General features: G+C 37.6%; 1 protein-coding gene across 1 annotated transcript; it reads right to left on the reverse strand.

The window, feature by feature from the left end:
* Window positions 1–1,033: 1,033 nt before the first annotated feature.
* LOC133553680 (hydroperoxide isomerase ALOXE3-like) lies at window positions 1,034–25,717 on the reverse strand. The gene is made up of 10 exons (XM_061902155.1): window positions 25,571–25,717; window positions 16,281–16,485; window positions 16,113–16,194; window positions 15,922–16,041; window positions 15,739–15,842; window positions 12,263–12,435; window positions 12,038–12,179; window positions 4,922–5,127; window positions 3,282–3,452; window positions 1,034–3,204 (listed from the first exon to the last, which is right to left on the reverse strand). Exons 1-10 carry the CDS (start codon window positions 25,715–25,717, stop codon window positions 2,920–2,922), a joined length of 1,635 nt encoding a protein of 544 aa, XP_061758139.1. The 3' UTR covers window positions 1,034–2,919.
* Window positions 25,718–26,568: the final 851 nt, after the last annotated feature.

A 26,568-nucleotide genomic window follows, 5' to 3' on the forward strand; every position in this document is an offset into this window, starting at 1 on the left:
GGCAAGATGTATTATTACCAGATATTGTGTGTCTTGTTTAAGGCTAAAAGTAAAACTTTACCAGCAAATTTACAAAAAATGTTTGTCATCACTTCTGAGAATACAGAGCATAGAAGAAAAGGTCATTTCAAACATCAGTATTCAAGGACAACTTTAAAACAAATGTGTACATCAGTGGTGGGGGTTCAACAATGGAATTCTCTTTCCAATGAGATAAAAGACTGTAAAAATATATTCCAATTGAAAAAAACATATAAAGACGGAACAATAAGATCATATGGACAGCCATAAGTGTTTACATTTTGCTTCTTATCTATTAAAGTTAAAGTTAAAGTATCAATGATTATCAGACACACAAGAGGTGTGGTGAAATTTGTCCTCTGTATTTGACCCATCCCCCTGTTCACCCCCTGGGGGGTGAGGGGAGCAGTGGGCAGCAGCAGTGCTGCGCCTGGGAATCATTTTTGGTGATTTAACCCCCAATTCCAACCCTTGATGCTGAGTGCCAAGCAAGAAGGTAATGGGTCCCATTTTTATAGTCTTTGGTATGACTCGGCCGGGGTTTGAACTCCCAACCTACCGATCTCAGGGCTGACACTCTAACCACTAGGCCACTGAGAAGGTTATTTTTGCACTTGTTGTCTTTTTCTTGTGTGTTTTTGTTTGTTTTCAGTACGTTTGGATGTATTTGTTGGTTTGTATGATATCCATGAAGTAAGACTACGTATTATGTTGAAGGGGGCAGGAAAATATACGATTTTTTTCATCCTGCTCCTTCTCAGGCATTGGTGTGTAAATGTAAATTGTAAAATTGAGGTATAATTGTCTATCGATAAAATATGCACATCAATGCAGGAGATGAATAAAAAAAAGGATGAAATGAAATTAACAAACTGGGACTTGAGTTTGAGTTTATTTCGAACATGCATGCATGCATACAACATGATACATCACAATTTCCAGTTTTTCTATTCAACATGTTTGAAAAGGAGTAGGAATAAGCAGATCTTATTTAATCGTACCCCTTTTCCTTTACATAGCAGTTGCTAAAACTTTTCTTCACTTCCAGTTCTCAATTTATTCACAATATATTCCATAAGTAATCACAATAGAAATAAATAAATAACAATTGGTGAAGTAAGTTATATTTCATATGGTGAGATGAGTAATAGTATCTCGAAAATGAATGGATGGATGAAATAAATTCAGAATGATTATCACGGTTTTTCTTCTTTGTACTTTGTAAACACTTTATGTTTGAAGAGTTTCTTGAAATGGATCATATTAGTACATTGTGTGATGTCTTTGCTTAATCCATTCTATCATTTAATTCCACATACTGATATACTAAAGGTCTTAAGTGTTGTACATGTGTACAAGTGTTTTAAATTACATTTTTGTCTAAGATTATATTTCTCCTCTTTTGTTGAGAATTGTTGTATATTCTTGGGTAGCAGTTCGTAATTTGCTTTGTGTATTATTTTAGCTGTTTGCAAATTCACTATGTCGTAGAATATCAGTATTTCGATTCAATGAATAAAGGGTTGGTATGTTCTCTATATCCGACATTATGTATTATGGCTTATGTGAGTAACTTAAGACCAAAGAAGATACACAAATACACAGCAATGCACCTTTATTTTAGGACGTGGAAGCCTTTAGGACACAGGTGTCAAACTCAAGGCCCGGGGCCCGGATCTAGCCCGGCACATCATTGTATGTGGCCCGCAAAAGCCTGGGAAAAGTGTGTGTTAATAAAACACTTGTTTTTTTGTTGTTGTTTTTTTTTTTAACTAAATTCCAATAATTATTTTGATTTTGACAGGAAAAAATGTGTATCTTCTGAATGTTATCAAATCATGCCAAATATTACATTATAATACAGTGTGTTAGAAAAATACAGTTGAATATTTGCTTGTCACTTTTACATATGATGTATCCATTAATTTGTACATGAACAAATCTAATAATCAAGTGCATAGGCAACAATGTAATAATACGAGGTGATTACTGGTACACATTTATATCAATGCTGTCAATTTTTTTGTTTTTTTGATGATTAATCACAATTTTTTGCCCGCATGCAATATTTATTAATTTTAAAAAAGTGGCCTTCTGAATGCAGTCATTACTGCGATGTGGCCCTCAATAAAACAAGTGTGACACCCCTGCTTTAGGATGTCAAAGGTGTTCATTAAAAAGGTTAAACAAGGGTGACCTGGGTTTTAATTCAAACTAAAGCAGAGATCTAGCAAAAGGTGGCTAGGTTTTGTAATTATAAGAAGCACATGTGAATTATGTTGTATTAAAAGCATTTTAGCTGCTATTATACACCCACTAGCCCCTTAATTAACATCCATCCAACCATCTATCCATTTTCTACCGCTTGTTCCTTTCGGAGTCGCGGGGGGTGCAGTAGCTTATCCCAGCTGCACTAGGGCGGAAGGCCTTGTACACCCTGGACAAGTCGCCAACTCATCGCAGGGCCAACATAGATAGACGGACAACATTCACACTCACATTCACACACGAGGGCCTAATTTAGTGTTGCCAATCAATCTATCCCCAGGTGCATGTTTTTGGAGGTGGGAGGAAGCCGGAGTACCCGGAGGGAACCCACGCAGTCACGGGGAGAACATGCAAACTCCACGCAGAAAGATCCCGAGCCCGGGATTGAACCCAGGACCTTCTTATGGTGAGGCACACGCTCAAACCCCTGTTTCACCGTGCTGTCCTTAATTAAAATGTTATCATAATTTATCTATTTATATCAGGACTACATTAGCTGTTTTTTTTTAGAAATTATAGACAAAATAAGATTACTTGAGAAGGAAGAAGTCCACCCCTCCTGTCCTAAACTTTCTGAAAATGTTGCCCCCAGAAAAATCCATTTGAATATTCCTGCAGTTATTAATGCTACTACATTATGTTATTGTCTAATTTAATAAAATGACCAATATTATAGATTCTTCTAACGTGCTTCATTGTGAGTGAAAAACATGTCGTCCTGAAAGAAATTCCTATTTTCTGAGTGATAGCGTTCTCCACTCGATTAGGGTTCAAATATTCGTACGGCACTTCAAGCTGTGCGTTTCTAGCATTGATGTCTTCACTAAGTTTGGACAAATGTGCTTGAAACTCTCTGACCATCTGTTGGATTTCCGGATCTTGAAACAGTTCCTCAGGGTATGAACCCAGTGCCACCTGCAACACAACAACAGCAGAGTCAGTACCATGTGCAGTATATCCCTAGATTGAAAAGCTATTTACTCTCAATTCACGAAATCTGAGTATTTTTTCGTGAGGACATAGACGAGGTTCGCTATCTTGACCGACTCGCCAATGTTTGGCAGCGTTTCCAGAATGGTCTTCATACTCGACTGGCCTTTGACAGTCGGAGGTGGCTTGCGTAGAAGGATGGCGCCATTGGGGATGAAGGCCTGGTAGTCAAACTGAAATGATCATGTTTGACACTTTCTCAGTTTCCGACCATCCAAATGAAATTTTCTCTGTTAACACCCCAGAGAAATCTCTATCTCAGATACCAAACCAACATATCCACTCAAAGTGGGCTCGTCCTGTACCAAGTGGACCAAAATTGAACATAACCTGACCCAATTCACTTCAGTTCTGATTGGGAGGCATACTCTGTAACAGGGGTCACAAACCTTTACTTTTAAAACAGCCATTCCATTTTGTCCACTAAAAAAGAGGAGTGGCAGACATCAAACAGCTTTTGAACTTTAAAAATGTTGTATTTTTTTAAAATGTATGGTTAAAGGAATTTGTTCATGAAGAATTATTTTCTTTTTTTGGACTTTATAGTTAGCTGATGCTTACAGTCCCACTCACTCTCTCTAACGCACACCCACCTCATTCAGTCACCATTCAGAAAACATTCACACCTTCATAAATTCTCAGAAATTATAGATCCATGCTCACAACTGCACAATTCCTAGACTTTGGTTTGAGAAAATATTTTCGGAATGGAGCCAGAACTCGAAGTCTGAAATTGTGACAGGAGGTCCGTCAAGTAGATGCAATAGATACTATAGCTTTCTTGTTGTATTAAATAACTTTTGTTGCTCATGCAGTAATATAAAATTTGATCTTGTTTGCATTACTGATGTGATTGCTTCATTCACATATGTCCAAAAAAGATCACTAATCATTTTGAGTTGATTTGAATATTCTAAAGGGACTTAGTGTTAAATTACTGAGAACCATCGTACCCTGCAGTGGATATTAGTGTTTTGTATAACAGGGCTACACTTCCTAAACTGTATAACTCTGAAAAGAGAAATAGACAAAAAAACAAATAAACACTGCAAAGGATGCTGGTTCACTAGAGGATATATACAAAAAAACGCTGAAGTGGTATCCCTGAACTTCAACACAATCACAGTTTGAGATCAACTGAATATGGGTTGAAAATGATTTGCAAATCATTGTATTCAGTTCATATTTACATCTAACACAATTTCCCAACTCATATGGAAATGGGGTTTGTACTTCTGCACTTTAAATGATGCTGCTAAAATACTGCATATTGACCACACACTGATTTGAAACCCGCACGTTCTGTACATATTGCACTTTTTGCACATTTGCTTTTCGTTATGTAATTTCAATCTTGTTGTGAATTTTTAATCTCTCGTAATTTTAGTTGTAGATGCTAAATATGCCATAAAAGGACGACAGATGGAAATTAGCATGGTGCTAAATCGGGTGCAGCACTCTTTTTGATGTAACTGCACATTGTCCTTCAAATAAACAAATACAACAATAACAACAGTACATATATGCATATATACAGTGACACTTCCAGTCATGTAACAGTATTACGACACCTCAAAGGACTACTTGCACTCCACCCCTTACAGTCCCATTTGGCACCTGCAATGTAACCTTCATACTGTACCTTGTAAATGGGATGAATCACAGGGAAGTTGCGGATAAGGCTCGTATACCAGGACTCTGAGAGAAAGTGAGTGTCCTTAAAGTGGCAGCCTGCCTGATGATACAAAATGTCTGCTTGTTTAATGAACATCTTGGCGAGAAGCCAGTCCGTCTCCGAGTCGCTCGGCAGAAAAATGGGGTTCTCCTCCGAGGGTTGTTGTTGTAGCTACAAAAAAACACAGATGTTGTAACCTCAAACCTTATCATACATGTTCAACTTTTCAGATTACATTTTTAAAATGTTCGACATGATGCCAAATCTCCTGAATGCCTTGACGGCGGATGAGAACTTTACATGATATCCACAAGATCTTTAGAATTTCTCACACATTTTTTCAGTCAAATTGCTTTGTACAAATGGTCAGTCTTTTTAAATAGCCGACAGAAGCGGTTCTATTGTATTTTTTTTTATTTTGGGGCAACTAAATCCCTATCTCACGGTGACTGATCCTCTGCTCTTGCCACTTTACAGACTGCAGTTTCATGAACAAAGCACAGTTGGAAGTTGGGTTTGTCAATCCATCTATCCATTTTCTACTGCTTATCCCTTTTGGGACCAACACAGATAGACAGACAACATTCACACTCACATTCACACACTAGGGCCAATTTAGTGTTGCCAATCAACCTATCCCCAGGTGCATGTCTTTGGAGGTGGGAGGAAGCCGGAGTACCCGGAGGGAACCCACGCAGTCACGGGGAGAACATGCAAACTCCACACAGTTTATACTAAAATGGATACATGGATGATACAGCAAAGGATTGGGAGAATGTCATGTGGTCAGATGAAACCAAAATAGGACTTTTTGGTATAAACTCAACTCATCGTGTTTGGAGGAAGAAGAATACTGAGTTGCATCCCAAGAACACCACACCTACTGTGAAGCCTGGGAGTGGAAACATGCTATGGGGCTGTTTTTCTGCTAAGGGGACAGGACGATTGATCCGTGTTAAGGAAAGAATGAATGGGGCCACGTATCATGAGATTTTGAGCAAAAGCCTCCTTCCATCAGTAAGAGCGTTGAATGGTTCACCAAATACTTATTTTCCACCATAATTTACAAATAAATTATTTAAAATTCCTACAATGTGAATTCCTGGATTTTTTTTTTCACTTGTCTCTCACAGTTGAAGTGTACCTATGATGAAAATTACAGACCTCTATCATCATTTTAAGTGGGAGAATTTGCACAATCGGTCGATGACTAAATACTTTTTTGCCCCACTGTATATATATATATATATATATATATATATATATATATATATATATATATATATATATATATATATATATATATATATACCTACAGTCGTGGTTAAAAGTTTACATACAGGACATAATGTCATGGCTGTCTTGAGTTTCCAATTATTTCTACAACTCTTATTTTTTGTGATAGAGTGGAGCACATACTATTCAAGGTCTGTCTACCGTCTCTGCATCCTTGGGCTCACGTCGCTAGTCTGTGTTCCAGCTCCTGACACTTTCTTCCTCATTTCAGGGGCTTTTAAAACAATATGGAACCTAATGGGCACAGTAGTATTTTTGTTTTGTTTTAAATAAAATACTCCATAAACCAGAGGGGTACCCATACAAGCCTTTTCACTTCTAATACAATACGGATGATGAAGCCTTGAGTACACTGATATTGTCACTGAAGTGGTCACTCCGTGATCACGTACGACCGCCAGACACTTCTGGATATGGACACATCGGGCCGTTTTGGACTGATAGACGCGGGCGTGCTAAACATGCTAACTAGCATGGGGATACGTCGGCGGCTACATCCAGCGGCCTGTGAAGCAGCGGAGTCTAGTAGCAGCGAGGGCCGTCTACGGAGCAGACGCCAGCGGTGTGATCGGAAACGCGGATGTCGAGCGGGGCTAAAAACAAAGCAGAAGGCTAATCCCCACAGAACACCACTTCCCTCCACCCTGAAGACGGATTTAAATAAGGGATGCGAGACTACTGGTCTGGGTAAGGAGTCAGTTAAATTAGAACAAGTTTTTTCTGCTTTGAATGTTTCAGAGTTGGACATGTGTTTTACTGAGGTGGCTAACTATGATGCGTGCAGTTTATCAAAGCAACAAACAAACAATCGGAAAATCCCCGTTACTGAGGAGGCTAACCATGATGCGTGCAGTTTATCAAAGCAACAATCAAACAATCGGAACATTCCCGTCGTATCAATTCCTAGATATGGTCGTAATTATACTGAATGCACTGGGCATAATAAACACAACATTATTAATATTGCTACTACGGATAATTTGATGAAAAATTCTCTAAAACAGCCCACTACCTATAATATAGGTTTTTTAAACATAAGATCATTGTCTCCCAAAACGTTGTTAGTTAATGATATCATCAGAGACAACAACGTCATCGGTCTCAGTGAAACCTGGCTTAAACCAAACGACTTTTTTGCGCTAAATGAGGCATGTCCTCCTAACTTTACACATGCGCATATTGCCCGTCCGCTTAAAAGGGGTGGGGGGGTCGCACTAATATACAACGAAAACTTTAACCTTAGTCCTAACATAAATAATAAAAATAAATCGTTTGAGGTGCTTACTATGAGGTCTGTCACACCGCTGCCTCTACACCTGGCTGTTATCTACCGCCCCCCAGGGCCCTGTTCGGACTTTATCAATGAATTCTCAGAGTTCGTTGCTGATCTAGTGACACACGCCGATAATATAATCATAATGGGGGACTTTAATATCCATATGAATACCCCATCGGACCCACCGTGCGTAGCGCTCCAGACTATAATTGATAGCTGTGGTCTCACACAAATAATAAATGAACCCACGCATCGCAACGGTAATACGATAGACCTAGTGCTTGTCAAGGGTATCACCGCTTCCAAAGTTACGATACTCCCGTATACTAAAGTATTGTCCGATCATTACCTTATAAAATTCGAGGTTCAGACGCATGTTCGTCAAACTAATAATAATAATAACTGCTATAGCAGCCGCAACATTAATACGGCCACAACGACAGCTCTTGCTGACCTACTGCCCTCGGTAATGGCACCATTCCCAAAGTATGTGGGCTCTATTGATAACCTCACTAACAACTTTAACGACGCCCTGCGCGAAACCATTGATAACATAGCACCGCTAAAGTTAAAAAAGGCTCCAAAAAAGCGCACCCCGTGGTTTACAGAAGAAACTAGAGCTCAGAAATTATTATGCAGAAAGCTGGAACGCAAATGGCGCACGACTAAACTTGAGGTGCACCATCAAGCATTTAGTGATGGTTTAATAACTTATAAACGCATGCTTACCTTAGCTAAAGCTAATTATTACTCAAATCTCATCCACCGCAATAAAAACGATCCTAAATTTTTGTTTAGTACGGTAGCATCGCTAACCCAACAAGGGACTCCTTCCAGTAGCTCCACCCACTCAGCTGATGACTTTATGCAATTCTTTAGTAAGAAAATTGAAGTCATTAGAAAGGAGATTAAAGACAATGCGTCCCAGCTACAACGGGGTTCTATTAACACTGACACGATTGTATATACGGCGGATACTGCCCTCCAAAATAGTTTCTCTCATTTTGAGGAAATAACATTAGAGGAATTGTTACAACGTGTAAATGGAATAAAACAAACAACATGTTTACTTGACCCTCTTCCAGGGAAACTGATCAAGGAGCTCTTTGTATTATTAGGTCCATCAGTGCTAAATATTATAAACTTATCACTTTCATCGGGCACTGTTCCCCTAGCATTCAAAAAAGCGGTTATTCATCCTCTTCTTAAAAGACCTAACCTCGATCCTGACCTCATGGTAAACTACCGACCGGTGTCTCACCTTCCCTTTATTTCAAAAATCCTCGAAAAAATTGTTGCGGAGCAGTTAAATGAACACTTAGCGTCTAACAATCTATGTGAAACCTTTCAATCCGGTTTCAGGGCAAATCACTCGACGGAGACAGCCCTCGCAAAAATGACTAATGATCTATTGCTAACGATGGATTCTGATGCGTCATCTATGTTGCTGCACCTCGATCTTAGCGCTGCTTTTGATACCGTCGATCATAATATTTTATTAGAACGTATCAAAACACGAATTGGTATGTCAGACTTAGCCCTGTCTTGGTTTAACTCTTATCTTACTGATAGGATGCAGTGTGTCTCCCATAACAATGTGACCTCGGACTACGTTAAGGTAACGTGTGGAGTTCCCCAGGGTTCGGTCCTTGGCCCTGCACTCTTCAGCATCTACATGCTGCCGCTAGGTGACATCATACGCAAATACGGTATTAGCTTTCACTGTTATGCTGATGACACCCAACTCTACATGCCCCTAAAGCTGACCAACACGCCGGATTGTAGTCAGCTGGAGGCGTGTCTTAATGAAATTAAACAATGGATGTCCGCTAACTTTTTGCAACTCAACGCCAAAAAAAACGGAAATGCTGATTATCGGTCCTGCTAGACACCGAACTCTATTTAATAATACAACTCTAACATTTGACAACCAAACAATTAAACAAGGCGACACGGTAAAGAATCTGGGTATTATCTTCGACCCAACTCTCTCCTTTGAGGCACACATTAAAAGCGTTACTAAAACGGCCTTCTTTCATCTCCGTAATATCGCTAAAATTCGCTCCATTCTGTCCACTAAAGACGCTGAGATCATTATCCATGCGTTTGTTACGTCTCGCCTCGACTACTGTAACGTATTATTTTCGGGTCTCCCCATGTCTAGCATTAAAAGATTACAGTTGGTACAAAATGCGGCTGCTAGACTTTTGACAAGAACAAGAAAGTTTGATCACATTACGCCTGTACTGGCTCACCTGCACTGGCTTCCTGTGCACTTAAGATGTGACTTTAAGGTTTTACTACTTACGTATAAAATACTACACGGTCTAGCTCCATCCTATCTTGCCGATTGTATTGTACCATATGTCCCGGCAAGAAATCTGCGTTCAAAGGACTCCGGCTTGTTAGTGATTCCCAAAGCCCAAAAAAAGTCTGCGGGCTATAGAGCGTTTTCCGTTCGGGCTCCAGTACTCTGGAATGCCCTCCCGGTAACAGTTCGAGATGCCACCTCAGTAGAAGCATTTAAGTCTCACCTTAAAACTCATTTGTATACTGTAGCCTTTAAATAGACTCCCTTTTTAGACCAGTTGATCTGCCGTTTCTTTTCTTTTTCTTCTATGTCCCACTCTCCCCTGTGGAGGGGGTCCGGTCCGATCCGGTGGCCATGTACTGCTTGCCTGTGTATCGGCTGGGGACATCTCTGCGCTGCTGATCCGCCTCGACATCTCTGCGCTGCTGATCCGCCTCCGCTTGGGATGGTTTCCTGCTGGCTCCGCTGTGAACGGGACTCTCGCTGCTGAGTTGGACCCGCTTTGGACTGGACTCTCGCGACTATGTTGGATCCATTGTGGATTGAACTTTCACAGTATCATGTTAGACCCGCTCGACATCCATTGCTTTCCTCCTCTCTAAGGTTCTCATAATCATTATTGTCACAGACGTCCCACTGGATCATTATTGTCACCGATGTCCCACTGGGTGTGAGTTTTCCTTGCCCTTATGTGGGCCTACCGAGGATGTCGTGGTGGTTTGTGCAGCCCTTTGAGACACTAGTGATTTAGGGCTATATAAGTAAACATTGATTGATTGATTGATTGATGTCAAGAAGAGGGGGTCGCAGCTTGCTGCGGGGTCATTCTCCCAGGAAGGCAGGCGGACTACTGGGGACATGGCGTTTTGGTAAAAACATGCTTTGATTATAACTAAAAAAAAGAAACAAACAAAAAGCGCTCACAGCGGAGGCCCAACTTGGGCTAAGGAACAAAACTAACGCATAAACAGACTATGAACCTAAATCAAACAAAACTTACTTGGCATGGCATGAAGCAGGAAACTATGGCAAGGCATGAATAAAGTCAGCCCAGAGCAAGAAAAGATCACAATGACGCCAGGACGACCAGCAGAAAATGACAGGCTTAAATAGTGATGTGGTGATTGAAAGCAGGTGCATGAGTTGTGAGGACAGGTGAACTGATTGGTCGTCATGGTGACAAAACAGGGAGTGAAAAAACAGGAACTTAAAGAATCCAAAGGTCAAACAGCACATGGCCAAACAAAAACATGATCAACAGACATGACAATTGATGCAATGTTAGCACAAACCATACATTGTCATGTCACAATTGTAGGTGCATTACCTACAATTGTTCTCTGAGTAAATTCATTCGAGTAAGCCTTTTCTAACATTCTATACGTCCAAATAATACAATAGTGTATATTTTATGCTAATATTGCATCAATATCGGTATACTCAACGCTTCAATATGGGTATTGTATTAGAAGTGAAAAGGCTTGTATCAGTACACCTCTAGTTTATGGAGTATATTATCTAAATAAACTTACTAGAGTGCCCATTAGGTTCAATATTGTTTCAAAAGCCCCTGTAATGAGCATGAAAGTGTCACGATCTGGAACGCAGACTAGCGACGTGACCCCATGGATGCGGGGACGGGAGGCAGACGGTGAATAAAAATAACATTACATACCATTTACCATGAATTGATTAACGTGGACCCCAATTTAAACAAGTTGAAAAACTTATTCCATTTAGTGGTCAATTGTACGGAATATGTACTGTACTCTGCAATCTACAGTACTAATAAAAGTTTCAATCAATCAATCAAAAAAACATAACAAAAGGTGTGCTCAGGAGAAAACCAAAGAAGTCGAGTGCAAAAGTAAAAGCACAAGACACAGGACTTCTTTTGTATCGAGAACAATATGTGTATATGAGGCAGTGCATGAGGTAAAGAATAGCAAGACAGTGCTGGACAGAAATAGGAGACTGATTGGCAACCGGGTACAGGTGTTTCCCGGTTGCCAATCGGGCGGCAGGTGTGGAAGCCCCTGCACGGCACGGGGAAGTGAAACTCACAAAATAAAAGCACAGGACAGGAAGTAAACTACAGCACACAGGGGGAAAGCAAACACAAGTCCAAATCACTTACAAGGATGTAACAGAAAGCCCCCTTCAAAGACTGGAGACTACTATAGAGTTCAGGGAAATAGCTGTATTGCAATGGGCTTTAGTTTTTTCTCAGGGTTCAGGTACAACAGACAGAGTCCAGCAGACACTTGCAGACTCACACCATTGTACATCCTCCCTGGTATTCCACTCAAGATTTTCTGGTCATACAGGAATATATTGCCTTTCTGTGTGACAGTGGGGTATATTACCAATGAAAACAATCCTGTGACCTCCATTTTATTACAATCATACATTTACTCTGCCATACCTTGATTTCATTGTCCAGACTGCTGCCTTCCTCCAGGAACGCTTTCACCATTTCCTCTCTGACTGGCAAATTTGGAGGAAGTGAAGAGCAACGTTTGATCATATTGGGGTTAATTCCGTTCAGAAACTGGGACCCGTAGAAGTCATCTTCCTTCCAGTGTTCGCTAACCCACTCTGGAAGAAAGGTCGGTCATTACTTTTAAATGACTAAAACGGTTGAAAACGTGACACAAAGTTATATTTTGTCAAGACAAAATGTTATAGTGGTTAAGTGCTTAAACTCAACAATCAAATAGAGCAGAACCTCCACGTAAACAATTGAAAGCAATTTTCCTCTATAAATGATCTTTTTCAAGGTCATATCTTTGTCACACTGTAAACATTTTCATTGTAAATTCACTGAGAAATGATTGGCTAATAATCATTCATTTACTGTGTAATATCTATACAGCAATTTACTGTAACTACAGAGCTGTAGTTTTACAGTCAAATACAATATCATTACAACTAAATGCTGTAACTTCCCAACTGTCATTTTATAGTAAATAATTACAATAAAATCATAACTACTGTAAAAGTTGTAGGTTTGCCATTTAAGTTGTGTATTTAATGATTCTCTTAGTTTCACTTTCTGTACAAGTGTGTGCCCTGAAGTCTATGGCAGAGTTTTTCAACCTTTTTTGAGCCAAGGCACATTTTTTTCCATTGAAAATATCCAGAGGCACACCACCAGCAGAAATCATAAAAAAATTAAATTTAGTTGACAGTAAAAAGTCGTTGTCGCAATTGTTGGACATGACTTTAAACCAGGGGTCACCAACGCGGCGCCCGCGGGCACCAGGTAGCCCATAAGGACCAGATGAGTAGCCCGTTGGCCTGTTCTAAAAATAGCTCTAATAGCAGCACTTACCAATGAGCTGCGTCTATTTATTTATTTATTTTTATTTACTAGCAAGCTGGTCTCGCTTTGCTCGACATTTTTAATTGTAAGAGAAACAAAACTCAAATAGAATTTGAAAATCCAAGAAAATATTTTAAATACTTGGTCTTCACTTTGTTAAGATCCGTACTCCGATCTTCCCATATTATGGTTTATTGTTGCATTTTTGTATCACTCCGTCGTTCTACCCTCATACTTCCTGTTTAGTCATTACCATGGTTACTCATCAGTTCACCTGCTGCTCACGGCCCCGCACACCTGCTACAGATAATCACCGTCACTTTATAAGCCGTCCTCTTTTGTTTGTTCAGCCTGGGTTCACGATTTGCTTTTCACGCAACGAGTTACGCCTGCAATACTTTCATGTATGTATATTCTCGCTAAGCTTTTCATGCTAGCCATTGTTCATTCCAGTTCTCATGCTGAAGGTTTTGTTTTCTCTTTTGTGCCTACGGGTCAGTTTAGTTTGCATTTTGTATCACCTAGTTCTCATACTAGCGTCTTTGGTTTCCTTTTGTTAGCTCCAGTGTTTTGTTTCTTGGATCAATGTTGTAGAATAAATCTGTTAAAACTTACCTTTGCAGCGTTCAATTTTGACACATCCTCGAAGGAATCGAACCCGGTACCACGATGCCGAACAGGCGTAACACACTTGTTTAAATAAATTCATTTATTTTTTTACTTTGCTTCTTAGAACTTTTAAAAAGACAATTTTTGAGAAAAAATACAACCTTAAAAATGATTTTGGGATTTTTAAACACATATACCTTTTTACCTTTTAAATTCCTTCCTCTTATTCCCTGACCATTTAAATCAATTTTCAAGATTTTTTTTTTTTTTATTGCAAAGAAAAATAAATACATTGATGAAGAATATTTGTGAAATATTTCTTCAAACTTATTATTATTAAAATTCCCCAAAAATATTCTGGCAAATCTAGAAAATCTGTAGAATCAAATTTAAATCTTATTTCAAAGTCTTTTGGATTTCTTTTAAAATTTTTGTTCTGGAAAATCTAGAAGAAATAATGATTTGTCTTTGTTAGAAATATAACTTTGTCCAATTTGTTAAATATTCTAACAAAGTGCAGATTGGATTTTTACCTATTTAAAACATGTCATAAAAATTCTAAAATTAATCCTAATCAGGAAAAATTTGTAATGATCTTCCATAAATTATTTTTTTTATTTTTTTAAAAAGATTCAAATTAGCTAGTTTTTCTTCTTTTTATCGGCTGAATTTTGAATTTTAAAGAGTCGATATTGAAGATAAACTGTTTCAAAATTTAATTTTCTGTTTTTTTCCTGTTTTCTCTTCTTTTGAACCGTTCAATTAAGTGTTTTTTTCCTCATCTATTCTCTACAAAAACCTTCCGTTCAAGGAAAAGAAATGTACGACGGAATAACAGACAGAAATACCTATTTATATATATATATATATATATATATATATATATATATATATATATATATATATATATATATATATATATATATTCATTAAAGGTAAATTGAGCAAATTGGCTATTCCTGGCAATTTATTTAAGTGTGTATCAAACTGGTAGCCCTTCGCATTAATCAGTACCCAAGAAGTAGCTCTTGGTTTCAAAAGGTTGGTGACCCCTGCTTTAAACCATAACCAAGCATGCATCACTATAGCTCTTGTCTCAATGTAGGTGTACTGTCACGACCTGTCACATCACCCTGTGACTTATTTTGGGTTTTGTTGGTGTTTTCCTATGTGTAGTGTTTTAGTTCTTGTCTTGCGCTCATATTTAGCGTGGCTTCTCCTGTTTTGTTGTTATTTTCCTGTAGCAGTTTCATGTTTCGTTAAACGCTATTCCCCGCATCTGCTTTGTTTTAGCAATCAAGACTATTTAAGTTGTTGCTATCCTTCTTTATGGGGACATCGTTGATTGTCATGTCATGTTCGGATGTACTTAGTGGACGCCATATTTGCTCCACAGTAAGTTTTTGCTGTCATCCAGCATTATGTTTTTGTTTACCTTGTAGCCAGTTAGGTTTTAGTTTCGTTCTGCATAGCCTTCCCTAAGCTTCAATGTCTTTTCTTAGGGGGCACTCACCTTTTGTGTATTTTTGGTTTAAGCATTAGATACGACGACAAACACTTGTCATCTACAGAGCAATACTAATATGCCGAGCTATTGACAGCACAAACACTCAACAACGGCACATCATTTGCAGATTATAACTACTGGTAGGCAAAAAATATTTTTAACCCAGATAGGTGAAATGACATAATCTCCCACGGCACACCAGACTGTGGTCAATGGTCTACGGAGCCCTTAAGGGACAAATCAATTTGAATTTACAGTAGTTTGTTTCGTTAATTACAGAGGACTATGATTACAGTGTTTTATGGTGAAATAACAGTTAACTGCTTTGAAATATAAGGATTTTTACTGTAATTCAGTATTTCACTGTGAAACAAATACTGTTAAATGTTGTGAAATCCTGGTAAATGTTTACAGTGTACCTTTTTAAGCAGGAAAACTCAAACAAAAGTAGGTGATTAACCTGATATTTTGGTATTTCTGTTCCAGAAGATTTGTTTCAATTGGTCAATCTTCTCCCAACTTTCCTCCGAGTCAAGCATCCCCTTCAGGTTGAGTTCTGCGGCTCTGAAGCGGACAAAAAACAAGTTCACAATATATCATCTCCACATTTGGATACAATGCTAAATGGAGTACTTCAACCTACCCCATCACGACAGACATCTTCGATTGAACCATCCTGGACACTGACATACGGGTTTCAGCCGGGACATTTGTTGCATTGAAATCAGCGTGGTAAGGGAGTCCTTCCTTAAATACTGCCCATCTTGAAGGAAAGAACACATGCATTTTAGTATTTTGAGGTCATATTTATGTGCCCGAGGAGCTAAAACTCACCGGAACAAGTTCTTTTTAGATGCCAGCTCCTTTTTTCGATGTTCAATCAGCAACGGGTGGTCATCTTCAAAAACCTTCATAGCTAGTTGTCCAAAAAACAACAACAAAAAGTTGCTTTTTACTACAACTATCTATAAGAAATACAAGTTCATGGTACATAAACCAGACCTCTTCCTCCCCTCAGTTCCACTACTTCTTTATTGGACAGCCATTGGTAACATGGAAAAAGAAGCACCTCTCTCTCTGGGGTGGTGACCACTATTTTGGAGCAGTACCAATCGTCGTCAGGGAGGAGGAATTTAGGATCTTTCTCTACTTTGACCAGCAGTAGCTTCCCCAGTGATGCACTGGTTTTTACAGTGTAGGTCCCAGTCTAGAAGTATAGAATACTGCATGTGAGAGCAAAGGATAACATATTTGCATTGATGCAATTTGAATCTGGTGAATACGGTTTTAAAGCTGGTTTGCATCATAGTGATACCTTTCAAATTGTACGCACATAATGCAAATAATTTGGGGAGCTTGAAGGCAAAGCAATTAAAATGCACATAGAATACAGTCCCAAAGTACAAAACCCAAAACACATTTTTTTCCAGAAAATTATGAAAGAAAATTGAATTCTGAAGAAAGCCTTTTATGTGAAGGCTTCATTAGAGAGGAAGAACTTGTGGAAGCTGTTAAATCTTTTCATCCAGGGAAAACCCCAGGATTAGATGGAATACCTATTGAGGTTTATCAAGTATTTTATGAAGAGATTAAGAAACCATTGCTTTCTAGTTTTAATTACTCATATAAAATAGGTTCTTTGTCTAACACTCAAACAGAAGGTATTATTTCTTTATTGTTGAAACCGGAAATAAATGGTCAGTATAAAGACCCAGTTTATCTTAAAAATGGAGACCAATAACACTTCAGTGTTATGATGCTAAGATACTGGCAAAATGTTTGGCTACACGACTTAAGTCTGTTTTGTCAAATATTATTCACCAAGATCAATCAGGTTTCCTACAAGGAAGAAACATAGGAAATAATATTAGACATTTATTAGAAATTATTGAAAATTATAATATGGAAAATAAAAGAGGATTCATTTTTGTAGCTGACCTGGAGAAGGCTTTTGACAAAATTAGCTTAGATTTTATTTGTAAAAGCTTAGTTTTTTTCAATTTTGGCAACTCTCTATTAAGTTGGATCAAGACCAGAGGTGGGTAGAGTAGTCAAAAATTGTACTCAAGTAAGAGTACAGTTGCATTAGAGATTTATTACTCAAGTAAAAGTAAGGAGTAGTCACCCAAATATTTACTTGAGTAAAAGTAAAAAGTATGTTGTGAAAAAACTACTTAAGTACTGAGTAACTGATGAGTAACCTGATTACGGCAAAAAATAATGCACAAAAATATAAAAATAGCAATGAGCAAATTCAGAGCCAGGAATATCTCTTAAGCAACAAAAACAATATTATATATTAAATAATAGTACATTAAAATAAAATTAAAAAAATGGCACATTGAGCCACAATAACTTAACAGCACCATAGCCTCAGTAGGCATTCATTGATTTGATTGATTGATTAAATCTTGTATTAGTAGATTGTACAGTGCAGTACATATTCCGTACAATTGACCACTAAATGGTTTCAACGTTTATCAATTACTTAGTAAATGACCAAGTCGAGGTGATCTACCTCATATATACATACACATACATATCATTTATACACACACATATCATTTATACACACATATCATACATATATATATATATATATATATATATATATATATATATATACATACATACATTTATATATACATACATACATTTATATATACAGTATATAATTTATATTTATTTATCTTGCCGTTTTTGTTCACATGTTGAAGGTGTTTTAATGAATATACATGCATGTTTAACATATAGATTCCTATCTTTCATGAAGACAAGAATATAAGTTGGTGTATTACCTGATTCTGATGACTTGCATTGATTGGAATCAAACGTTCACGTTTTCAAATGGAGGAGAAAAAAAGTTCCTCTTTTCTGTCTAATACCACATGAAAGTCGTTGGTTTTTGGCATCTCATCTGTCCAGCTTCCATATTCGTTTTTATACACTTTACAAGAAATACATTGGCGGCAAACTCCGTAGCTTGCTCGCTTGTTTGCGCTGGCTTTCGGAGACTCTTATTTTGTTAGCGCAGGCGCGATAGAGCAGCGCTTTTATTGTGAAGACAGGAACTGTGCGATCAGTCTTTAGGCTTATGACGGGAAGTACGGTTGAAATAAAAAGTGTCTTTTTTCCTTTACACTTTTGATTGATTGATTGAAACTTTCATTAGTAGATTGCACAGTACAGTACATAATCCGTACAATTGACCACTAAATGGTAACACCCGAATAAGTTTTTTAACTTGTTTAAGTCGGGTCATGTGACGGCCTGGCTCTGTTTGATTGGTCCAACGTCACCAGTGACTGCATGTGATTGGTGAAACGCAGGCATGCGTGGATTCTACTTCGAATCTCTGTCATAAACTAAAACAAACATTAATAGATCGATAAAAAAAAGTAGCGAGTAGCGAGCTGAATGTAGATAAATGGAACGGAGTAAAAGTAACGTTTCTTCTCTATAAATATACTCTAGTAAAAGTAAAAGTATGTTGCATAAAAACTACTCGTGGAAGTACAATTTATCCCAAAAGTTACTCAAGTAAATGTAACGGAGTAAATGTAGCGCGTTACTAACCACCTCTGATCAAGATGCTATATAATAAAACTAACTGTAAAATTATCAATAACGGATACATCTCTGGGACAATACCTCTATTAAGAGGTCTAAAACAAGGGTGCCCTTTGTCTCCATATTTATTTATTATTGCTATGGAAATATTAGCGATTAAAGTTAGATTGAATAGAAATATTGAAGGGCTCAGCAATAATAATATTGAAAGTAAAATAACAATGTATGCAGACGATACAAGCTTATTTATCAGCCCCAATCCTCATTGTTTGCGGAACCTCCTTGATCTTTTGGATATATTTTCACAGCAATCTGGGCTTAAGCTTAATTATGATAAATGTAAAATTTTAAGGATCGGAAATCTAAAGGGAACATCCTTCCGAATGGAATGCAAAGTGCCTGTTTTGTGGACAGATGGACCTGTTAACATACTTGGTGTTGTTGTACCAGAGAATCTGGAAGATCTATGCTCAGTAAATTATGATAATCGACTAAGAAAGCTGGACAAAATTATGCAACTATGGAAAGGGAAATCCTTAACCTTATATGGTAAAATATCTATTGTCAACTCGTTAATTATTCCTCAGTTAATTTTTTTGTTTTTGTCATTACCAGCTCCATCACAAAACTTCTTTAAGGTTTATGAACGAAGGGTCTTTAATTTTGTCTGGGACGGCAAACCAGAAAAGATTAAAAGAAAGGTTTTGTACAATGAGTATGAATATGGGGGCCTGAAACTTCTCAACCTCAAAGCTATGTGTCTCTCTTTAAAAGCATCAATTGTTCCAAAGATGTACTTAAATACTGAGTGGTACACAAGTGTCCTGTTGGACAGAAAACATGTAATGTATCAAAAAAAATTGTATCCGTTTTTACAAGTGATCCCCTCCCATTTTTCTTATGTATAGAGTCTGCTGGGAAACATGGAAGGGTTCATAAAGGAAACAATCCACTCATGGTGGTGTTTTCAATTTCATGTGCCAAAAAAAAGACGATATTTTGCAGCAGATAATATGGATGAACTCTAATATTTTAATAGATGGAAAGCCTTTCTTTTGGAAAAATATGTTTGAAAGAGGAATCATTTTTGTCAATGATATTATCAATGAGAATGGTAAAATTATGAAGTATGATGAATTTAGAACTATGTATGGTGATGCTTGTTCAAGCTTTTCTTTTAATCAACTAACTGGAGTAATTAGGAAAAGATGGAAACAAATAATTAATTATGGAACTACTAAATTACTAGTTTGTAAACCTCTAATAAGAAATTCGAGTTGGCAAAAAGGAACTAAAATTAATAAAAAGATATATAATTTTTATTTAATAAAGAAATCTTTGAAGGCTGTCCCATACAACACATATGGAAAATGGGAGGACTTTTTTGACTGCCCGTTGCCGTGGGATGCCATATTCAAACTAATCTACAAAACTACTATCGATGTGCAAAACCGTTATTTTCAAATTAAAATTATTTATAACTTCTTACCCACGGGGAAAATGTTAAAACTATGGAATATGACTGAGTCAGATGATTGCCGTTTTTGCTGTCAGGAGTCTGAATCCACCCTGCATTTGTTTTGGTATTGTCATATTGTGTCTTCTTTTTGGGTGGAAGTTGAAAAAATGTGTTCAAGGATTGGTTTGTTTATGAAGCTTGATGTCGTTTCTGTTATTTTAGGAGAGTTTATTGACAAGCATGACTTAGTCAATTTAATTATAGTACTTGGTAAAAGGTTTATTTTTAAGACAAAAAATAAATATTCACTTAGTATTACTTTCTTTAAAACATTTATTCAGTATTTTTTAACTTTAGAAAGATACGTGATTGACAACGATAATGATGCCAAAAAACATGAAAAAAGATGGGAAATCCTTAAAGGCTTATTATGAAAATGTAATAATGTTTATAGATATGCAACAACAGCAACATATATGCTATCTGTTGTTGTGTTCCCTATTTTTGAGTGTACAAAATGAAGGTGTGTGTTGAGTCTGACTTGGACATAATATGGACTATACACAAATGCTTTTTATGAAAATGTAATTTTGTTTATAATTTATATGCAATCTGTTGTTTCTCTAATTTTTGTTGTTGTACATGGATGAGGGTGTGTGTTGGACATTATCTGGACTGGACCTGGTTTTAAAAACCTTTCAGACAAGTCTAATTTCATTAACAACCTGGTCTGATGAAGATTAGGTTATTTTTTATTTATTTATTTATTTATTTAATAAAATAAAATGAGATTAAAAAAAAAGAAAAAAATGACATTTTCTTGGATAAAAAAGAAAGTAAAATCATATATAACAATTACATTAAAAATAGTAATTAATGATAGTGTTAGTGGACCGGCGACACACACAATCATGTGTGTTTCAGGGACTGTGTCCCTTGCAGACTGTGTTATATATGTTGTGGGAACCAGAATTTTGGTAGCAGAAAGAAACAACCCTTTTTTTGTGTGAGTGGGTGTGGATGAGTGTGAATGGGGGAGGGAGGGCTTTTCTTTGGGGGGTTGATGCACTAATGGAAAGTGTATCTTGTGTATTTTTATGTTGATTTAATAAAAAAATAAAAATTAAGAAAAATTTAAAAAAAATATTTGCATTGATGCAATTTGAATCTGGTGAATACGGTTTTAAAGCTAGTTTGCATCATAGTGAAACCTTTCAAATTGTACGCACATAATGCAAATAATTTGGGGAGCTTGAAGGCAAAGCAATTAAAATGCACATAGAATACAGTCCCAAAGTACAAAACCCAAAACCAGTTGGGATGTTGTGTAAATAAAAACAGAATACAATGATTTGCAAATCCTTTTCAACTTATATTCAATTTGATAGACTGCAAAGACAAGATATTTAATGTTCGAACTGAGAAACTTTTTTTGTTTTTTGGGAAAATAATCATTAACTTAGAATTTAATGGCAGCAACACATTGCAAAAAAGTTAGCACTGGGACATTTTTACCACTGTGTTACATGGCCTTTCCTTTTAACGACACTCAGTTAACGTTTTGAAACTGAGAAGACCAATTATTGAAGTTTTTCAGGTGGAATTCTTTCCCATTCTTGCTTGATGTACAGTTTAAGTTGTTCAACAGTCTCAAGTCTCCGTTGTGGTATTTTATGCTTCATATTGCGCCACACATTTTCAGTGGGAGACAGGTCTGGACTACAGGCAGGCCAGTCTAGTACCTGCACTCTTTTACTTTGAAGCTACGCTGTTATAACGCATGGCTTGGCATTGTCTTGCTGAAATAAGCAGGGGTGTCCATGATAACGTTGCTTGGATGGCAACATATGTTGTTCCAAAACCTGTAGGTACCTTTCAGCACTAATGGTGCCTTCACAGATGTGTAAGTTACCCATGCCTTGGGCACTAATACACCCCCATACCATCACAGATGCTGGCTTTTGAACTTTGCGCCTACATCAATCCGAATGGCTTTTTTTCTTCTTTGTTCCGGAGGACACAACATCCACAGTTTCCAAAGACAATTTAAAATGTGGACTCTTCAGACCTCAGAACACTTTTACACTCTGCATCAGTCCATCTTAGATGAGCTCGGGGCCAGCGAAGCCAGCTGCGTTTCTGGGTGTTGTTGATGAATGGCTTTCGCTTTGCAAAGTAGAGTTTTCACTTGCCCTTACAAATGGAGTGACAAACTGTAGATACTGACAGTGGTTTTCTGAAGTGTTCCTGAGCCCATGTGGTCATATCCTTTACACATTGATGTCTCTTTTTGATGCACTACCGCCTGAGGGGTTAAAGGTCTGTAATAGCATCGCTTACGTGCAGTGATTTCTCCAGATTCTCTGAACCTTTTGATGATATTACGGACTGTAAATGGTGAAACCTACTCAGTGGCCTAGTGGTTAGAGTGTCCGCCCTGAGATCCGTAGGTTGTGAGTTTAAACCCCAGCCGAGTCATACCAAAGACTATAAAAATGGGAGCCATTACCTCCCTGCTTGGCACTCAGCATCAAGGGTTGGAATTGGGGGTTAAATCACCAAAAATGATTCCCGGGAGCGGCACCGCTGCTGCCCTCGGCTCCCCTCACCTCCCAGGGGGTGATCAAGGGTGATGGGTCAAATGCAGAGAATAATTTCGCCACACCTAGTGTGTGTGTGACAATCATTGGTACTTTAACTTTAAATCCTTAAATGCCTTGGAATAGCTAGTAGAGAAATATTGGCCTACTGAAATGAGATTTTCTTATTTAAACAGAGATAGCAGGTCCATTCTATGTGTCATACTTGATAATTTCGCGATATTGCCATATTTTTGCTGAAAGGATTTAGTAGAGAACATCGACGATAAAGTTTGCAACTTTTGGTCGCTAATAAAAAGCCTTGCCTGTACCGGAAGTAGCAGACGATGTGCGCGTGACGTCACGGGTTGTGGAGCTCCTCACATTGTTTACAATCATGGCCACCAGCAGCGAGAGCAATTCAGACCGAAAAAGCGACCATTTCCCCGGTGCAGCTTGGTTGGTAGAGTGGCCGTGCCAGCAACTTGAGTGTTGCAGGTTCGATTCTCGCTTCTGCCATCCTAGTCACAGCCGTTGTGTCCTTGGGCAAGAAACTTTACCCACCTGCTCCCAGTGCCACCCAAACTGGTTTGAATGTAACTTTGATATTGGGTTTCACTATGTAAAGCGCTTTGAGTCACTAGAGAAAAAGCGCTATATAAATATAATTCACTTCACTAATTTGAGCGAGGATGAAAGATTTGCGGATGAGGATAGTGAGAGTGAAGGACTAGAAAAAAAAGACAGGGCAGTGGGAGCGATTCAAATGTTATTAGACCTATTTACTAGGATAATTCTGGAAAATACCTTATCTGCTTATTGAGTTACTAGTGTTTTAGTGAGATTATATAGTCATACCTGAAAGTCAGAGGGGTGTGGCCACGGGTGTGGTGACCGCCAGTGTCTCCGAGGGAAGCCACGTTTCTCGACAAGGCGAGGCGAAGGCAGCCGGTCGGGCCGGGCTGAGCTTATTTTTCCCCTCTTTCACGGTGGAAGCATCCCACGTCCGGAGGAGGCAAGAGAGTCTGCAGCTGCCTCTTTGACAGGTGCACGAGGAACGACGCAAGCGCTGCTCATCTCTACGGTAAGAACCGACTTATTACCACAATTTTCTCACCAAAACCTGCCAGTTGACATGTTCCATAGTAAAGCTTCACCTTCAGGAATGTAAACAAGGAAACACTGGCTGTGTTTGTGTTGCTAAAGGCAGCTGCAATGCACCGCTTCCCACCTATATCTTTCTTCTTTGACTTCTCCATTATTAATTGAACACATTGCAAAAGATTCAGCAACACAGATGTCCAGAATACTGAGTAATTATGCGATTAAAGCAGACGACTTATGGCTGGGATCAGGCTGGAACAAAATGTCCGCTACAATCCGTGAAGTCACGCGCACGCGTCATCATGACGCGACATTATCAACAGGATACTTTGTGCGAAATTTTAAATTGCAATTTAGTAAACTAAAAAGGCCGTATTGGCATGTGTTGCAATGTTAATATTTCATCATTGATATATAAACTATCAAACTGCGTGGTCGGTAGTAGTGGGTTTCAGTAGGCCTTTAAACTTTGACAATTTGCCCACGCATTTGGTCACAAAGTGGTGGCCCTCGCTCCATCCTTGTTTGTGAATGACTGAGCATTTCATGGAAGCTGCTTTTATATCCAATCATGGTACTCACCTGTTCCCAATTAACCTATTCACCTATGGGATGTTCAAAATAAGTGTTTGATGAGCATTCCTCCACTTTCTCAGTCTTTTTTTACCACTTGTGCCAGCTTTTTTGAAACATGTTGCAGGCATCAAATTCCAAATGAGCTAACATTTGCAAAAAATAAAGTTTTCCAGTTCAAACGTTAAATATCTTGTCTTTGCAGTCTATTAAATTGAATATAGGTTGAAAAATATTTGCAAAACATTGTATTCTGTTGTTATTTACGATTTACACAACGTGCCAACTTCACTGGTTTTGGATTTTGTATTTTCATATATATTATACAAAGTATTTTACAATTTCAGCGGTAATTGAAAAAACACCTTTTAAGAAAATATTTATTTTTCTCATGACATTTTCTAAATATTTACTTACAGTAAATGCAACAGTTTGAGCCTAGTAGTAGATATCCCTAAAAAATGTATACTCTTTAATTATTCGTGTGTATTTATTTATTTTCATAATGTTACACATTAATTTACAAAATGTATTCTTTATTTACAATATTTTTTTATTATTACTATCATTATTATTATTACCACTACTAAAACTAATAAATGTATTTTTTATATATATTTTTGTAAAATTATCACGTTTTCTTCAAATAACCCTGCACGTCCAAACTACGAAAGTTTTAAATTTTTAATCCTATTAGACAAAAAATACAGTAAATCTACATTTTTGATATAAATGAAAACAAGGTTCAAGTATTTCCACGTATTTCCCTGGTTTCAAAAACAACAATTTTGCAACATGCTATTTCATAAGTGTACAAACTTTTTCCACCATGTTTGACCGAAAAGTCAAAACATGCGAAGGCCATTTTAAAATTTTGATATTTTGTTAAAAAAAAAAAAATTAAAAAAATACATATTTAACACAGACATTTCCGTGTTATACAGTGCAGTGGTTATGTGTTATAGGTGCCAACATGTATTATTAGTTATTTATTATGTCCAACTCACTGTGCCCGTTATGAAGTCAACACCCCAGTTGTTCAACTCCATTGTCTCGCTTTGGCCTTCCGTTCCAAACAAGGTGATAAGGATGTGGTCCCATGTTCCCGCACCGACCTGTTCTCCGGTCGTTGCATCAAACTTGTACTCCACCATGGTCACTCAGTTGGCAGAATTCGCAAAACCTCGAAATGTCTTTCTTCACTAGTTGAAGTTGTTTGTCTTAGCGACCAAAGCTTTGCTGCAAATGAGCCCTGTAGAAAGGCTATTTGAAGATTATAGTCTCCCAAAAAAGGTGGGAGACAAAGTAACCAACAGGCAAAGATATGTAGATGTTGCAGATGAAAAGCACATCCAAGATGCAAAGCCACCAACCAAACGAGGTGCAAAGATCCCTCAGGGTCCAATGTTTGTTTGATTGCACATTCTGTTCAGAAATATTAGATGTGCCTTACAACCAGGGCACTCAACCAGGACACAGAGTGATTTTGGAGCCCAGACCTTAACATCTGGATTTGAAAATTGCATAAAACGTGTAATAACTGCTTAATCTACACTGAACAAATATATAAACACAACACTTTTGTTTTGCTTCCATTTTTCATTAGTTGAACTCAAATATCTATAATTTTTACTGTATACTACCTACTCAGTGGTCAAGTGGCTAGAGCAGGGGTGTCAAACTCAAATACAGAGTGGGCCAAAATTTAAAACTGAACAAAGTCGCGGGCCAAGGTTGAACAAATGAACTTTTTAATAGTTTTCAATATTCAATGCAATAGTTTTGCATTGAATATTGAACAAGCAAGGCTTATATAACTTTGTAGTGACATGTAAAATCAAGTTTCCAATAATAATAATAATAATAATAATAATGATAAAGAAATATCAATGGCATATAAAAAAAAAATTGAAATAAAAATTCAATGCCTCTTTTGTATTTGCAGCCTTCTGAGGTAATTATCAAAATAAACTTTTTCAACAGTCTAATAATACGTTTGAAAATA

The sequence above is a fragment of the Nerophis ophidion genome, linkage group LG05, assembly GCF_033978795.1.
Source record: "Nerophis ophidion isolate RoL-2023_Sa linkage group LG05, RoL_Noph_v1.0, whole genome shotgun sequence".
Taxonomy (NCBI): Eukaryota; Metazoa; Chordata; class Actinopteri; order Syngnathiformes; family Syngnathidae; genus Nerophis; species Nerophis ophidion.